Source organism: Tursiops truncatus, chromosome 2, assembly GCF_011762595.2.
Source record: "Tursiops truncatus isolate mTurTru1 chromosome 2, mTurTru1.mat.Y, whole genome shotgun sequence".
Taxonomy (NCBI): domain Eukaryota; kingdom Metazoa; phylum Chordata; class Mammalia; order Artiodactyla; family Delphinidae; genus Tursiops; species Tursiops truncatus.
The window spans coordinates 46,812,520-46,830,468 of NC_047035.1; the positions used below are offsets into that span (position 1 = coordinate 46,812,520).

The following is a 17,949-nucleotide window of genomic DNA, read 5'->3' on the forward strand; positions in this document are numbered from 1 at the left end:
TGCTCTTGGGTGTGAAAGCTATGTACCACTGAGTCAAGGTTTGTGTGTGTGCAACTTGGAGACATTATCCCAAGAAGAGATTTACTGCAGGCACCATAGTCTAGAGGGTTTTTAACCTTTCCGGAGTCCCAAATCCCTTTGAAAATTGGATAAAGTTATCCTCCCCTACACGCACTTTTACACTTACCCCCAAAATTGTATGCATCAATTTTGTGGTTTTCACAGATCCTCTAAAATCCATCTAGAGATCCTTAATGAGGCCACGTAGCCGGTTTAAGAATCTCTACAGAGATTAGCATTTAATTTAAATACAACAAAGAAAGCCAGCACTCGCTTTTATATTCCCCTTAAGACCCTTAGTTTTTCAGTCCTCCAGTTTCTATCCCCCCTCCTTTTTTTTTTCACCTGGATTCTGTCTAAAGCTGGGGAAATAAAAGCAGACTACCCAAACTCTTCAGGTTCTAGCTAAAGAACTAGTCAGGAGTGGCACAAACATTTTGGTGCAAACTGAAGACATACTTACCCATTACTTGTACTGACACCCTAATGTGTAGGAAGCAAAGGAGGAACAAAAAGATTCAGAATGAAAATCAGACTTATGAGGCAAAGGCTTCAAAAGCCAGCCTGCCATCCCTTTGTACTGGATAACAGTTACCTTGCTATGTTTCATTTTTAACTCCTTCAGGGAAGGCTGGGGCCCCCTAGGTTGTTTGGCAATGACCCACTGCTCCACCAAAGATGATCTGAAGCCCCTTCCGGCAACCTCACACCTGCTGCTGGCCTTCTCCATGCCAGGTCCTTGCTTCTCCTTTTCCTAACCTTATAAACCTCGCCTCCCCAGTGTTGCATAAATTTGCAGGTACCGCTGCTGGGCTTGGCAAGTAGAAACAGCAGATCCCTTGAGCCCAGGCACCTGGGGAAACAAACTCTTTTCCTTACCTGATGGGAAAACCCAGACTCTGCTGCTTGAACAACCTGTTATAGGATGGAACCGGTAGTGGAGAGGGCGGCTAGCTTAACATTTACTATCCAGATTTAATTTTTTGCGAGTATAATCCGGACTCAGGTACCCTGTGCCCCAACAAATCTAAGGGCGGGGCCGGCGCACGGGGAACTGCAGGCAGAAGGAGCAAAATTGTCTCAGGAACCGCGCTTAGGACCTACCTTCCTACCTACCTTCCTCCTTCCCTTCCCTCCTCCTTCCCCCCTTCCCTTCTTTCCTCCCTCTCTCCTTCTGCAGGAATGGCCCAGACTCTCCAAGACAAGGGGGACGACGTCTCGGGACGTCGACGTCGTCTCGGGAGCCTCTCGCGCGCTGGATGGAGGTTCCTTGCGGGCGGCTCACCCCGTGGCCCGCGCTTTCGCTGTTTATTCAAGTGTGGGTCAGATTAGCCACCTGGGGCACAAATCCTGCAAAACGAGTCTGAGAGCGGGGCGAGCTCTTGCAGGTAGGAAGGTGTAGCCGCCGAGCTAAAAATAACGCGGGCCGGGCGGTGCGGGGAGCTGGGTGGCCTCCACCCTCGCTGGGCCGACACCCCAGGACGCCTGCTGGGGCGTCCCTGCCGGCGCACCCCGCAACCTCCCGAGCCTGGGACGCGCGTCGAGGTCCTCAGGGTGGCGGCCCACGCCGGCGCCTGCTGTGAGTGTGCGAGGTAAGAGGAGCCGGAGCTAGGTGCCCGCAGCCGGCCGGAGAGGAGCGGAGAGGCGCCGGGGCTGACTCGGCACTGCCGTCGTCCGCACCCCATGCTCCGGCAGCAGGAGGTGAGAGCCGGGCTCCCCGTTGCTCCGCACAGGCGGCTTGGTCCCTTCCCGCAGTTCACCCTCTCAACAGCCTTCTCCGATTTCTCTGACTCCTTGAATTTGAGTTTGTGTCATCTCTGAGCCCGGCCCTGGGGACGCAAGGGCCCGCCCGAAAAGGGCCCAACCCCGCTCACAGGCACTTCAGACGTATCTCTGTGTCTGAGCTGGGACTCGGCTTTGGCGAGGGGTCAAGAGAGGCGCTCCTTCGGAGCCCCATTTTCTCTATTACTTTCCCGTCCCCAGCCCGATCCCCCAAGCCGGGGGGCTCCCAGAAGCTGGGGGCGGACCCTATTTCTTTCTCTGAAGATGTTACCTCTCCTTTGGACTTAGTGCATTTTTATCCTATGAAATAAGCATCTGGGGTCCCTGTCTCCCCCCATCCCCATCCCCACTCCCGAGACTGATGCTTTGCCATGCCCAGTCCGAGTCTCTCAGCCAAGGAGGGGAAGAGCTGTACAAGGTGCAGATGCCTCCAGGAGCTTCTCTTCTGGCCCAGTTGTTCCTGCCCTCCTCCGCTTGAGAAAAATGTCGGGGGCAGCAGCACCTTGCCCTCTACCTTGGGTTGCACTGGTCCCCAGAGATCAGGCCTCGGTTGGTGCCGCTGCTTTTCTCTGGGAGGCCCCAGACTGGATTCCCTGAAGCCATAGGTGGGTTTCATCACTGCTGTGGCCACCGGGACTGCAGATCGTGCTTCTAGCTTTGCCCTGTGCAACCCCTTGGTTATCTGAGGTGCCTAGAAACATTGTCTCTTGCTGGTAGGTTTCAAATGGTAGTCAAAGAAAACAACTGTAAAAAAGTCATTTCCAAAGAATATTTTTCGTAAACTCTTATTGAAATACAACACGAGTAGAAAACTGCACAAATCTCATGTATACCACCTGATGAGTTTTCACAAAGTGAACGTCGACAAGCATTTTAAAGTGTTTGTTACATCTATGTGTAATCCCCGAGGGGATTACAAATAATATACTTTTATTCTTGAAGAGGACGCCCCCTCCCCAAGGACCTTGATATATTTAAGCTATTTGTAAAAACATCCAAGTGTTATTTATATGATAACAATTTCTTGGATCACGTACCTCTTTGGACAAACCTTTCCTTGCAAAAGACTAGATAGAAAGCTGTTAGCATGAAGTGAGGGGAGACGGTTAGATGGTATCGCCCAGGTGACATCTGGTTGGGGAACAACTCATTTGGTACAGCCTGATGTCCAAATAGGACTCTGCTACTGCCTCCAAAACTCACCCCACAGTGACACTGCATTTTATCCAAGTCACACTGTTCATGCACAACAGCGAGAGAAAGAGAAGGATGTGTGCGCTGAGAATGAAGACATTCCAAGGTTGTAACCTTCTTGCTACCTTCCATAGTAATTTGTTTCCAAACAGCATCCGTGCCATAGAATCAGGTGAGTGCAGCGGACCATTTTTTAGCAAAGGAAGCCTAAAACAGGGAGAAGCCAAATATCCTCCATTGTGTACCAATCCCATCCTCTTTGTCATAACCCTTCTTTGCAAAGGGAGGAATTTCAATATCCATGCCCTGTCTGCCATCCACATGTTAAACGTGTTAAGACATAAAAGCAGTCTTTTCATCTGTTCTCTCTGGAGTCTTCGTTAGAGTTCTCTGTCCATTTTTGGTCTGTTTTGAAGGATTAAAAAAATATATATCCCAGCAAGTAGCAAGAGAACAATGTAAGGCATAAGGAACTGAAGTAGTAGTACATTTTGTTTTATTCATGAGAAAATATTAGAAGGCAATATTATTTATCTTTGAGTGAGGTATATCAAGGGTTGACAACAGTCTCAAATGTTTGGAGAAGGAAAACTTTGCAATCAGGTTTATCTTTCTTCTGCAGAGCAGAGAAAAGGAAACGGGTTTACATTTTAGCAAGAGGTACAGAGAAAAATTGTTAAAAGTGAGAGGTGTTAGGGACCAGCAAAACCAGAGATGGAAAATGCTTTGGCTCTGTCATCTAGTCTATTATTTCCTTGCGCCCAGTGGTTATGAATGTCTACTTTGACAGGTATTAGTTATCTTCGCAGAGATGTGTTCCTGGGTCAGATCTGTACCGATAGATCATAATGAATGTTAACTCAATGAATGCAGATTCACGTAAACAGCCTTTATTCAGTCAATGCCTGAGATATGTGCAGGACCAATGGTTACAAAATCAATGTGAGATATAGCCCTTTCCTTTAAAAAGTTTATCACTAACTGTAAATAAAACTCAATACCACCTCTGCACAATAATAACAGCTAATATTTATTGAGCACTTATGTACCTGCCATTTTATTACATTAACTCATTTAATGCTTATAAGAACATTATGAACTAGAAATTGTTATTCTCAGATCGTAAATGAGGAAACCAAGACTCTGGAGGTTAAGCCACTTGACCACGATTTTAACGAATAGACAGTATATCGTTTCTTGATCTTGGGGCCTGAGAAAGACCTATGAGGAATCTGGTCCATTCTCATATTTTACAATGAGGAAACAGACCCAGCAGAGGGAAGCAGCCTCTTACTCAAGATCACAGCCTTTTCCCAGGGAAGGTCACATAAGTCTTGCCCTAAGGTGGGCTATGTAATAAGAGCAGGAGGAGATAAGCTAATGGGTCTTGATTTTGTTCTGTCTTCCAAGGACCAGGAAGATACCCTGAAATTCTCTGTAACAGAAGGATGGAGCTGCAGCTGGTGTCTTGGCCTTGGGAAAGCCTCCAGGGCAAGCCGTGTTTAGTCAGAAACTATGGCCATGGGTTTCCAGCCCTCTGCAGGCCCAGCTCTCAGCATGTGGAGCTGAAGACAAACTGAGCTGGTCTGAATTTTGGGGCCACCACCTACTGGCTCCATGACCTTGAGCAACTTACACAACCTCTCTAAATTTCAGATTCTCATCTGTAAAGCTGAAATTTTATGAGGGCTGTCATGAGGGCTAGACAGCAAATATGAGATAAATGGTAAATATTAATAAGAGAAAAGCAAATGCCTTCAGAGATCCCTTATAATTCCAATTCCAATTTATCTGTCTTACTGCTTCTCAAAAGTCAGCAATGATGCTGGGAATTTCTTCCAAGTACCCCTCCATAGCTTCAACAGACAATCGGCAAAGAAGGTTTGAAGACCTGATGTGGTTTTTAATCAAGGACCTGAAGCAAGGACTACACCTATAGGATTAAAAATCTTTTCACTTGCAAAAACCTATCAGGTGTGTTTGGAGGTAGTAATGCTATAATTACCGCATTTAACAGTTTATAGAGCACAAGCCAAGCATATTCCTTGCCTGTTTAATAATGTCTAGGTGTCAGCCTTTCAGTGGTATCAGCACTGAAAATATAAGGGAAATGACTTTTAAAACAGTAGTTCTCAAACTTTAGTGTACTCAGAATCATCAGGGAACCTTGTGACATACGTAGATTTCTGGATCCGGACCTCAGGCAGCCAGGCCAGGTAGTCTGCATTCTTATCAGCACCTGCAGGCTTGTTCTGAAGCTTTTGGTCCCCAGAACATACACTGAGAAAGGCTGTTCTAAGGGCTCACTGTCCACCTACTCTTTCCTGATGCTCTCCAGGGAATGCCCAACAAATGAATGCCCCTTATGCTGCAGTAGCAGCAGAGCAGCCGTAGTTGCCCTTGAATGATGATGGATTTCTCCTCCTAATCTATATGTTTTAAGGGTACAGTTTCATTTGATCCATCCATATTACGTTCTACAAAAACATCAAGATTCCTAAGTAAACTTGAGATGGTGAAAAGACTGGATTGATTGCCCTCACCACCTCTCATCTCTAGGCTGGGATCGATTTAGCTCTTTAACCAACAAGTGATTTGTTCTTTGGCATGAGAGAAAGGAAAACAACAACAACGAAAACAAACAAACAAACAAAAAACAAAAAGAGGAGTAAAGGGATTTGATAATGATGGTTTGCACCCATCTAAAATGTGGGCTAGAAATAAAGCTGTCCCAGGAGAGCTGAAGCTGAGTTCTCTCAACACACATCTAAAGATTCATATCAGGGTCTCAACCAGGTATGTCAGGTGGCTTAATTAGAAACTCCTAGACTATGAGTTTCATAGACACATGGGTGGCCCAATGGCCACTTTAGTATCTGGGCTTCAGCAAAATGAGATAATAGCTATCATCCAAAAACATTTGGGTTTTAAAAAAGAAAAAAAACCTATTATCTGGTGCTACAAAATGAAATAAAGCCCTGCTTTTAAGCACAGCATATCACTGTTGCTTTCGAGTTTAAATATTAAGGAACACATTTTGTTAATGATTAAAACAGTAGTGATTGATTTAGGGGGCTTGGTAAACATTTAATCTGTCCTTATTCCTTACAGAAGGAGCACACTGCTTAGGGCCCTAGGATGGACATTAGGTAACGATTGAATGGAGTTTTAATTTTGTGTTATTATTAATAGTTAATGTAATTTTGATTATGTTGGAAGCTGGAGGTATATTGTCAGTCATCCTTTCAGGGTGGTGGTACTGCCCTGTCCTGCTTAATCAGAGGTTCTTAGAGGAGGTGGGCTCAGAAGTGATTTAAATGAAAGAAGGTTGATGTTTAATATAATAAACTTTCAATTAAACATTTAAATCATTTTCAAATTGAAAAGGGTCATGGAAATTATCTGGCCTAATTCGTTCATTATGCAGATGAGAAAACTGAGACCCTAGAGAATTAAAGGACTTGCCCAAAGCCATTCAGCTTGTCTCCCTTGTTTGATGTATTATTAGGCTAAAAGACTTCACAGGCCTAACTTGGAAAAGATGGCAGGAGACCTTGGCTCTGCTCTCACAGTTGTTTCTCTGATCTCAAGCACTTCCCACCCTTTGTAACCTGTGTTCCACACAGGAGGTAATTCCTGTTTTATAAATATTGGAGGTGTGTGAAGGTAGTTTTTACAGAAGAGCTACCTTGGACCAGTATCTTTTTAAGTAAAGACTTAAATGCCCTGCTTGAGACAGTGAAGTGTAATATCTATCCCAGGGAAAGAAATCCAGCACAGAAAATGCTCCATCCTTTGGTATTCCCCCAGCTACCTGGAGCTCAGGGCAGTGACCCTCAGCCCTACCCTGCAGCTGAAGTAGCTCAGGACTCAGAGAGCAGAGGCTGCGACTTACTTCAGGGCTCTGGGCAAGTCCCTTTAACGTGGCTGTCCTTCCCCTTCGGTGTTTGTAAAACAGAGAGATGATGCTGATATCTTCCTCGTTGCTCCGCCTGTTTGGGAAGGTTTATAAAGCCACACATTCCCCCTCCCTGCTAATACGATTACTAGCACTTTCTTGTAGGAAAGGCCCAACTCCTCATCTTCTTTCTTCCTTTAAAAACAGACCAAAGGGTATATTGTCTTGTGTCCTTGTGGCCAAAAAGGTTGTTGCTTCTGTGGTTGTTACCTTCTTAGAATGTCAGTTTGCTGATGTTAAGGATTCCTAGGTGCACCACAAATCAACAACATCAAAAATCAACAACAACAATAACAAAAATAACTGCCTTGTTGGTTCTTGGAAGTTATGAGTTACAAACAGACTTTTCCAATTATAAAAACGTTGCCCCAGCCTGTCTCCAAGCCTCCTCTGTCCTCAAAAGGGTGAGGTCTGGAGGGGCAGGGGGAAGTAGACTGTTTATTAGGGCTGACTTTCTGAGGGTCACCAAGGCTTTCCACAAGAAGCATTTTAAAAAATGCTTTGGAAGGAAAGTCATCTCTCAATAGCCAAAGAGGTACCTGGTACCTCTTTTAAGCACACAGCTCTGAGCACAGCCTGTTTCTCAACGTTTGGAAATCCTTTAACAGTTTATGGAAGGCCTCCCTTTAAACCCATCCAACAGCTCCCTTCTCCATAACCTGATTTTTGAGGTGTTTCATTATCTCTAATTACTCGGGTGAATGGTGATTACTCAGTGTTTTAATCATCGGTTTGGGCAGTAGCTACTCTAAACTCAGAGAAGCCCAGACTACCCTGGGTATTTTTGGAAGGTACTGGGACTAGTCGATGCATGCATTCTAGTACCTCTGCACGTGGTCACCAGGTGAGCCCCGAACGCTTCCCGGAGTTGGAGGCAGCGGCGTCCCAGCCTGGGCAGCAGCTGCTGACTCGGGCGCTGCCCGGGTTTCCGGGACCAGGGCCGGCGAGGCGAGGCCCGGCGGCGGGATGGGAGGATGTGGGCGGGGCTCCCATCCCAGAAAGGGAGGCGAGCGAGGGAGGAGGGAAGAAGGGAGGGGCTGCCGGGGAAGAGGAGGAGGAAGGAAAGAAAGAAAGAGAGAGAGAGGGAAAGAGGAGGAAGAAGATGCGGGAGGGCAGAGGAGGAGGGAGGGAGGGAGGAAAGGGGAGCGCAGCTCGGCCCGGAAACTAGGTGAGTTTGGCATCAGAGCCGAGGGACAGGAGCCTGGGACGCCGCTGCAGATCAGGGCTGAGTATCTCGCCTCTCTCCCTGATGGGATTCCCGTCCACGCCGTCTCGAGCCTGCTGCGTCCCAGTCCTCAGCCCTCGCCCAGGTTCACTGCAGCTGTTCAGAGGTCCCCAGGAGCTGCTGCTTGCGAGCCTGCTACTGCAGGGATCTATGGTGAGCAAGGCTACCTGGCGAGGGGCGGGGGGGGGGGGGGGAAGGGCTGAGGTGCATCCTTGGGGGGAGAAGTAGGGGGCTCTGGCTGTGTCGAGGCAAAAGGTGCTCCCTTCCCCCCCCCCCCCCACGCCGGTGGTGGTGCTAGAGGTAGGGATGCTTGCGCTGAAAGTCACTTCCATATATGCCACTGCCTCTACCCGGACCACTTTCTCCGTCCGGTGGCCCCAGGCGATTTCCACGTTTGGTAGGTTCGGGGCAGGAGAAGAGCGGAGACGAGAATCCTTTAGTTGGAGGTCGTTGGGAAAGACCGTGGGGTCTTGAGCCGAACACGTCGCTCGTGGACTAGCATTTGCGACTTCCCGGCGGGAAGGGCCAGGAGAGAAAGGGGAGAGGTGGCTCTGAGGTCCGGAGAAAGTGAGGGAACTGAGGGGCGTCGAGGTGGAGAGAGAACACCTAACCAGGGCTAGTTCCGCGGTGGTGAGCGCGGTTCTCCTGCTTCTGGAGCGTGCGCGCCGCGGGAGGGCTGCGTCTAGGGGAGTGTCACCCGACCCGGCCCCCAGCCGGCGAATGCCCCTGAAAGCTGGCGAACCGCTGCTGCCCAACGCGCCTCCCGCACGAGCTATTCTCGTGGACTTGCAGCATCCAAGGAGCTGCTCCTCTATCATTTCACGGTGTAGGGTCTGTAGGGACGACGGCCGGGATGCTAGCCGCCCCGGAAACGCAGGTTCCTGCGGTGTCGTGTCCTTTGGAGAGTTGCTGGCGAGATGCACGGCGGACGCGTGGCTCATACTGGCCCTCCCGGCTCAGAGCCGACGGGAAACTGTCCCGGGATTCGCGGGTCCCTGTGGACCCCTCCCTCCCCGCGGGAGCTGCGCCCGCGACCTTAGAGGCTTCCCGGGCACCATTTGGTGAATGGTTTGTGAGGATAGCGGTTTGTGAGGATCGCGTTTTGTGGGCTGAAGGCTTTGTGAGACGTTAAAACCCCCGGACATTGACTTGGTAAACTGAGGCCACCTCTGAAGAAACTTTGGCGTTGGGCGAAAACTCGGGCAAGGAAGTAAAGGACGAGTTGCATCCCCGCCCCTCAAGAAAGAGTTTTGGAGACGAAAGTGCTTTTCGGCTTTTATCTTTTTAATTAAGAAAACTGGGGGAGAAAAATGTGATTAGAGATGAATCCTTATGAATCCGAAGTTGAAACACAACCCGCTCTTCCCCCGGCCTCTGGGTTTTAGCGCAGCGCGCGCTCCCGCCGCACCCTGGGAGATTCCTAGGGCCAGAGGATTGTCGGCGGACTGCGGGCGCCCGCGCCTTCCGCTGTCCCTTCGCCCGCGGGGACCGACCCTTCTCCGTGTGCTTTTCCCACTTCTGGAGCTCCTCCCACGGGGCATCTTGAAGGTTCTGGGCGTCTCAATAAAACTCTTTGCTCTTCCCAACCCTTTCGCAGTCAGCCCCAGCGGTGGCGCGGGAGCGGGAAAACCTAAAGCCGCTCAAAAAGCGGCGCGGCTCTCGCCGGGCGTGGACCGTCGCGCAGGGGCGCCCGCGGCCTCCACACCCCGGCTAGCGCGCTGTCGGGCGGCGCCGGGCAGCCGCGGCCGGAGGGAGGGTTAAGCGCTTTAAAAGAGGAGTCCTTTACAACTCTTCCTCCAAGCCTTCCCGAGAGTGCCCCCAAGAAGAAAGCCAAGTTTGTGGGGGAGAGTGAGGTCGGCAGCCTGAGCCCTCAAGCTCTGAAGCGACCCAAGGCAGGAACTGGGAACAGCCTCAGGAAAGGGCGGCCGGGTGCCGTGCGCTTTGCAGCGGGAGTCGTGGGACTCGGGACCCCGGGGCAGGCCAGGCTGACTCAGAGTTGCGTGGGTCAGGTTTTTGAAAAGGCCCCCGTGCTGAGCGACCCACGCGTGCAGCATCTTCGGTTAGGACATCCTAGTAATTCCTTGAGCTGTGGGCTGGTAAAATTCTTGAAGAAATATTTGCTGCGACTCTGCAGCTGGTGCAAAGGAGGAAGGGGGTGGGGGAGGAAGTGGCGGGGGAGGAGTAGTAGTTGAAAAAAGACAAGCTGGGAAGAGAGAGAAAGAGAGAGACGCAGACGCAGAGGTCGAGCGCAGGCCGAAAGCTGTTCACGGTTTTCTCGACTCCTGGGAATGCGGTGGGATTTCCTTTCTGCGCCGGGTCGGGAGTTGTAAAACCTCCGCTACATTGAGACCTGAAAAATGCGATGCGCCCTTTCTGCGGAGACGCTTCTTTTCGCGTCTGCCCTGAGCTGTGCGCTTCGGCGTCCGCCCCTCTGCCTTTAATGGCCCACCGACCACTTTCTTCGGAGATTTGCTTTGCTTGGCAGGGATCGCCGAGGTGCGGAGTTTCTCTCCGTAAAGGAACCGGAGGAAAGAGCCTAGCGGCGGCTCCCTCACCACTTTCCCACACCGATTACCGCCTAAACGTCTCCCGCCCCGGCCCCGCGTGACAGGGTCCGCCGCTTTTGGCTGGGAGCTAAAGTGGCTGCCCACTTCTTCTGAACATTCGCAAGCGTTCGCCAGGGGGTGACTAGCTGTCACTGGGAGCAATATTTGGCCTCTCGGAGACCCTGGGGAGGAAGTGGGGTGCGCGCGGCGCGTGTGTCTGTGTGTCCCTCAGCACTTTCCTTTTTAAATGACTCTCGGTGGTGGCTTTCAGCGGCTGAGACTCCGCTGCCCCCAATCCCGGCCCCACTTGAGCTGGGTTCGGGCTGAAAGGCGCAGCCCTTACGGTGCCCCCCAGATCCTCGGCTTCAGGCCGCTGGCGCGAGGGCCCAGCCCGACGCACCGAAGGCTACAGGTAGAGGCGAGGACCACGTCCTCCGCGCGGTGCACCCGGGGACCGGCCGAGGGCTCCGCAGAACGCCACCCGGAGCTCCTCCCGTACCGCTTGAGGTTTGGGGCTGCTGGCGCGGAGGCTGGCCTCTCCAGGAGGGGGCGGGGCCGCGGGCGGGCGGGGATTGGGGGGTGGGGAGACGGGGGCGGGCGCGCGGGCCCTTTCACAGCCCGCCTCGGGGAGGGCGGGCTCCTCCGTGCGTGGGGCGGGGCCTCTGCGTTCACGTGACGCCTAGGGGCTGGAAGAAAAACAGAGTCTGTCTGCGCCAGAGTCTCATTATATTCAAATATTCATTTTAGGAGCCATTCCGTAGTGCCATCCAGAGCAACGCACTGCCGCAGCTCCTCTGAGCATTTCCAGCAAGTTTGTTCAAGATTGGCTGTCAAGAATCATGGACTGTTATTATATGCCTTGTTTTCTGTCAGTGAGTAGACACCTCTTCCTTCCCTCCTCCCGGGAATTCACTCTGCCCTCCCCACCCGTGCTCGCCTTGTGTCCCTCCCGTCGGACCTTCCTTCCACACTCTGCTTTCTGGCAGCGCTGTCGCTTTCTTCTAGGCCGGGCAGCCACTGCGCTCCGAGCCCACCGGTTCTATTTAAAGTGCTCCTTGCTCCCACTCGCTCTCCCTGATCCGTGCGTTGCAAGAAAGGGAAGCGAGAGGGGGCTAAACAGATGGAAGGTCCTCAGCCGGGGGGGGGGGCTAAGGGCCCCCCTCCCCACATAACTGGAGAGCACCCAGTGCCCCTGTGGCGAGTTCCTAGCTGCTTGTCAAAACTCACAGAGGTCGCTCTCGGACTCATCCCCTCCCACACACCCTTCCCCGGGAGTGAGCGAGAGGGCGCGATCAGATGCTTCTTGCTGGGCATTTCAAACTCATCAGCCACAGTAAAATAAACCCTCCAGCCATTCGGTCCGCCCCCAGACCCTGCCTCCCCCGTGTCTTCACCCTGCTCCTGCTTCTCTGCTTTCTCTCCCTCCTGCTCCGAACCAGCTGGAAGTGGTGGAAGTCGGGCTCTGGCTCGGAGGGCGGAGGAAGAAGGGGGGTGGAGGGAGAGGGGGAGAGAGGCTGAAGGTCTGAAGTGGAGAGGAGAGCGATGGCATTTTAATTCTCCCTCCCCCACCCTTCTTTACCTTCTCAATGTTAACTGTTTATCCTTGAAGAAGCCAAGCTGAGATCATGGCTCAGATAGCAGTTGGGACAAAAAAAGATTAACAGGATGGAGGCTATCTGATTTGGGGTTATTTGACTGTAAACAAGTTAGACCAAGTAATTACAGGGCAATTCCTACTTTCAGGCCGTGCATGGCTGCAGCTGGTGGTGAGGGGGGTGTGTGAGGGCGAAGACACAAACTTGATCTTTCTGACCTGTTTTACATCTTGACCCTCTAGCTCTAGCCCTATGTGCGTATGCAGAGACATCTCTATTTCTCTCTAGTTATCGGTGTTTATTTATTCTTTAACCTTCCACCTCCTCCCCCTCCCCAGAGACACCATGATTCCTGGTAACCGAATGCTGATGGTCGTTTTATTATGCCAAGTCCTGCTAGGAGGCGCGAGCCATGCTAGTTTGATACCTGAGACGGGGAAGAAAAAAGTCGCCGAGATTCAGGGCCACGCGGGAGGACGCCGCTCAGGGCAGAGTCATGAGCTCCTTCGGGACTTCGAGGCCACACTTCTGCAGATGTTCGGGCTGCGCCGCCGCCCGCAGCCTAGCAAGAGCACGGTCGTCCCGGATTACATGCGGGATCTTTACCGGCTTCAGTCTGGGGAGGAGGAGGGGGAGCAGATCCACAGCATCGGTCTGGAGTATCCCGAGCGCCCCGCCAGTCGCGCCAACACCGTGAGGAGCTTCCACCACGAAGGTCAGTCCCTGCCCCGAGTCTGGGCTGGGGAGGGCCGGTAGGGCTGCCTGGTGGGACAGTGGAAGCTCCAGGGGAGAGGGGTTCCGGTTACCTCAGAGCCCCAGATCCAGGAGGCTGGGGGACAGAGCTGCTTGCTTTCTGGAGTTTTCAGAGTTGTGGCTGAATTTATTTTTTGGAGACAGAAGGGAGGGGTTGGGGAGAAGGGGAATGACACCACTCAGACGTGGGCTAGCCCCGGCCGTGTGTTTTTGCTATATCAAAGCCTTTTATGCCAGGGTTTCTGACTTTTTTTTTTCTGTTTTTCAAAGCACCTACTGAATTTAATATTACAGCTGTGTGTTTGTCAGGTTTATTCAATAGGGGCCTTGTAATCCGATCTGAATGTTTCCTAGCGGATGTTTCTTTTCCAAAGTAAATCTGAGTTATTAATCCACCAGCATCATTACTGTGTTGGAATTTATTTTCCTCTCTGTAACATGATCAACAAGGCATGCTCTGTGCTTCCAAGATCGCTGGGGAAATGTTTGGTAACATACTCGAAAGTGGAAGAGGCAGAAGGTGGTTGTGTGCATGTTCCCTCCTGCCTCTGCTCTGTTGGCCCCTCTTTTTCTTTACAACCACTTGTAAAGCAAACTGTGTACACAAAGCCAAGAGGGCTTTAAAAGGGAAGTCTGATGGTGGTGGAGTAAGGAGTTAACACATGGAAATTATTAGACGTATAAAGGAGATTGGGAGATTCTGTCTTTGGTGCTTGCTGAATGCTAGCTAGGCTTCGCTGGTTTGCTAGCTGCGCCATTTATCTGCTCCTTCAGATTAAACGGTATGCTTGTTTCCCCCAAATAGGCTTCCACTATATAAGCAGAGTTCATCACTCATCACCCGACTCTTAGCTATTTCTTGATTTTTCAGCCTCTGAAATAGCTCATGTGCTTTTTTTTTTCCCCCTTTTTCTTTTCCTCCCTGACTGTGCCTAGAACATCTGGAGAACATCCCAGGGACCAGCGAAAACTCTGCTTTTCGTTTCCTCTTTAACCTCAGCAGCATCCCAGAGAACGAGGTGATCTCGTCCGCAGAGCTTCGACTCTTCCGGGAGCAGGTGGACCAGGGCCCTGACTGGGAGCAGGGCTTTCATCGTATAAACATTTATGAGGTTATGAAGCCCCCGGCAGAAGTGGTGCCCGGGCACCTCATCACACGACTACTGGACACGAGACTGGTCCACCACAATGTGACACGGTGGGAAACTTTTGATGTGAGCCCTGCAGTCCTTCGCTGGACCCGGGAGAAGCAGCCCAATTATGGGCTGGCCATTGAGGTGACCCACCTCCATCAGACACGGACCCGCCAGGGCCAGCATGTCAGGATTAGCCGATCGTTACCTCAAGGGAGTGGGGATTGGGCCCAGCTCCGGCCTCTGCTGGTCACCTTTGGCCATGATGGCCGGGGACATGCCTTGACCCGACGCCGGAGGGCCAAGCGTAGCCCCAAGCATCACCCACAGAGGGCCCGGAAGAAGAATAAGAACTGCCGGCGCCACTCGCTCTATGTGGACTTCAGCGATGTGGGCTGGAATGACTGGATTGTGGCCCCACCAGGCTACCAGGCCTTCTACTGCCATGGAGACTGCCCCTTTCCACTGGCCGACCACCTCAACTCAACCAACCATGCCATTGTGCAGACCCTGGTCAACTCTGTCAATTCCAGTATCCCCAAAGCCTGTTGTGTTCCCACCGAACTGAGCGCCATCTCCATGCTGTACTTGGATGAGTATGACAAGGTGGTACTGAAAAATTATCAGGAGATGGTAGTAGAGGGCTGTGGGTGCCGCTGAGATCAGGCCTTCCTTGGGGACACACATACACACACACACACACACACACACACACACACACGTTCCATCCACTACTCACCCACACACTACACAGACTGCTTCCTTATAGCTGGACTTTTATCTTAAAAAAAAAAAAAAAAGAAAGGAAAAAAAATCTAAACATTCACCTTGACCTTATTTATGACTTTATGTGCAAATGTTTTGACCATATTGATCATATATTTTGACAAAATATATTTATAACTACGTATTAAAAGAAAAAATAAAATGAGTCATTATTTTAAAGGTAAACTATGTTCTTTTTCTCTTAAATCCTTTCTCTCCCTTCGCCCCATCTCTTTTGGATGAGATTTGTTTCTGTTAAGGTGGGGCTGGGGGCACTGTGGAAGTCAGAGTGTGGTAACTGGAGGTGGTTAAGTTGGAAAGACAGGAAGTAAACTGATGGTGGAGGATGGTAATTGCCAGGATGAATTGTTTTCCATTTCTATTTAATGTTAACAAGGACAAGGACGCGGCATCCTCTCCCATCTGGATGACACATGCCTTGGAGAAACAGTGGGATGAAAGGAGTAGGCCAGATTAAAGACTCAGTTTGGGGCTCTTTGTACATCCTCTGTTTTCGCTCACCTGTTAGAGGTGTGTCCCAGCAAAGTGTGATGGGTAAGAGTCTCAACTCTAGGGAAATGCTTCCCACCTCTGCTTTTATGATACCCAGGGCATCTCCGGTTATTACAGGCACCAATGTTGTATTTTCAAACCAAAACTAATTTGCACACTCACATATTAACGTGTGTATGTGTGTTTTAAGCAGGAGTTTTTTGAGGTTTTTTTTTTTTGAGAAGTGGGTTTTATCCAATAAAATAAATAATCTGCCTTACTTTCAAAAAGTTTGGTGACCACTATTTTGATATACCACATGGTAGAAATTCTCCAGTGTTTCTGGACTTTTCCCACCTTGTCTCCTATTCCCCAGGTGAAGGCTTTCATTGAATTCAAAATTCCAAAAGATTGAGCTGGGTTGGGGGGTGGGAATGAGGTCAGATACTGAAGGGTCAGAATTTCCAAGTGGGCACTGTGAAAGCATCCCACTGTATAGAGTCTCTCGAGTCAAATGCCAACTCTCCTTGCATCTCTGTGCCATTCCTCCCCCCTTCCCTGGAGCTGAGCAGAAAGTGATACACCTGGTGGATGTGATGTTCTGAGCCAGGGTTTCTCCAAGGACAAAGCTCAGTTTTTGACCAAACAAAATAGAAAATGCTAATGTGCTTGAGCAGTCTCCCTCAATTCAGGGCTGCCAGTGAGGCAGAGAAATGGGTTTCTGGAAGGACACGGATATAGGGGCTCAGAGGACCAGAGGAGAGACCTTTGCTTTTTTTTGCCACCAGCAAGTAAATGACATCCTGAAGTTTAGCTTGCGTGGGCTCATTTCTTGTGCGTGCTTTTCTTCTGCATGGGCTTGGATGGGTTTGGGGCAAAAGCAGCGTCTTCGTGTGGTCTGTGGGATGAGCTGTTAGAAGTGCATTCTTTTCACGAGGAGGTAGGGGTGGGTGGCAGTGGTGGTGGCCATTGTGGTGCTGAGTGTGCCCCCGCATTCATGTACACACACTTTTCCATGTGCTCTTGGGGGTGGGGTGGGTGAAGCAGGACTCATTTTTGTTTTTAATTGCTGAAGTCCTACAATCCTCTGAAAGGAGCAGCTTAGTGGAAACCAATAAAAATAGAAGTGGAGCAGTTGCCAAAGCCCCAGCTCCCTGGAGAGCACAGGTGGAGAGAGGAGATCAGAGCCCCAGGCAAAGGCAGCAAGACTCCACAGTTCCTCCAAAACTCCCTGCAAAGAGGGTTACTTCCCCCCTCCCCTAGCCCCCCAGGTCGTTGCCCCTTTGATTAATGGTAAGGAGGTCGAATAAATCATTTAGGGGAAGCCCATTAAGGGTTCCCCTCAGGCAGCCTCGTTTTGTTTTGCCCGATTTCCAGCAACTTTCTGAAATGTCCGTGTCATTGAAGAGGAACCCGCAGATCTCTAGCACTTGAACAAATCATCCGAGGGCAAATCCTGAGCCCAGTGGCTGCCTGGCTCAGGTCACTTTCTAGCAACCACCCTCCCCCGAACCTCCCCCCCCACCACTGGCTTATTTTCAGGAATGGATAATGTTGTTTATTTGTTCAGGCAAATATTTGGTCTGGGGAATTTACCGTGAAATTCTGTGAATTGCATATACCTAGTTAACAAAATAGTCCTAATGCCACAAATGTTAGCATGAAAAACAACGAGCTATGGCCAGATTTAACTCTTTGAATTCTGTTTGAAGGCACAGTCCTGAGGTTCGGGAAGATAAGGAATTGAATGTATGTGATGATCTAATTTAGGTTTCAGTATTTTAGATTTTGGACTAATGCTCGACTGAGTACCTTATGCAAGTTGTAGGGTGATTCTTGTCGTTGCTTTTGGATCAAGTCTGCCCCCATCCCAGTGTGGTTTTTTTTTTTTTGCCCAGAGTAATGTTCCCATTACTTAAAGAAAGATGGGGAGGGAGAATCACTCTTGAGGAATTCAACAGAGTCGTAACCACATCAGAGGAGCTGCTCAGTCAATCCCTGCCCAACCCTTAAACTGGAACCGGCTTCCTAGGAGCTTAAGAAAAAAAAGCTACGGGGCGGGGGGGCGGTCTGTGGCCCCGGAACGCATCACACATTCCCCGACTTTCGTTGCATAATTCACTCTGAACCTGCCAGGTGACCTGCTGACTTTGTTTTCTGTCTTGACCGTGCTTCATTCCACCACCCCCTTGCCGCCGGGCAGCGCCACACTGAGAGGGCTCAGGGCAGCAGCGGAGCTGGCAGCCCCCGACGATCACCCGGCCTTGGCCGGACGTCAAGGTTCGCGGACAGGCTCCGCCCCCGCCTGCTCCCGGAGCTCTCGGCCCAGCTGCCGCGGGGGCGCCAGGGGGCGTCCTCCCTGTCGGGGACCAGAATGCTCACCTGGAGGCTGCGCGGAGCTGCACCGAGGGCTCCCCCGCCAGATCGCAGGGGGACCCGGTGCTCA

At 50.8% G+C, this 17,949-nt stretch overlaps 1 protein-coding gene across 3 annotated transcripts; it reads left to right on the forward strand.

The window, feature by feature from the left end:
* Positions 1-1,646: 1,646 nt before the first annotated feature.
* Positions 1,647-15,197, forward strand: BMP4 (bone morphogenetic protein 4). Of its 3 annotated transcripts, none has more exons than XM_033851139.2 (4): positions 1,647-1,761; positions 11,513-11,637; positions 12,699-13,075; positions 14,050-15,197. In XM_033851139.2, the coding sequence occupies exons 3-4, from the start codon at positions 12,706-12,708 to the stop codon at positions 14,904-14,906; spliced, it is 1,227 nt and encodes a 408-aa protein (XP_033707030.1). In that variant the 5' UTR covers positions 1,647-1,761; positions 11,513-11,637; positions 12,699-12,705; the 3' UTR covers positions 14,907-15,197. The 3 variants fall into 3 exon arrangements, with proteins under 3 accessions (XP_033707030.1, XP_033707029.1, XP_033707028.1); XM_033851138.2 differs by lacking the exon at positions 1,647-1,761 and adding an exon at positions 8,137-8,372; XM_033851137.2 differs by lacking the exon at positions 1,647-1,761 and adding an exon at positions 8,509-10,512 and having other exon boundaries at positions 12,752-13,075.
* Positions 15,198-17,949: the final 2,752 nt, after the last annotated feature.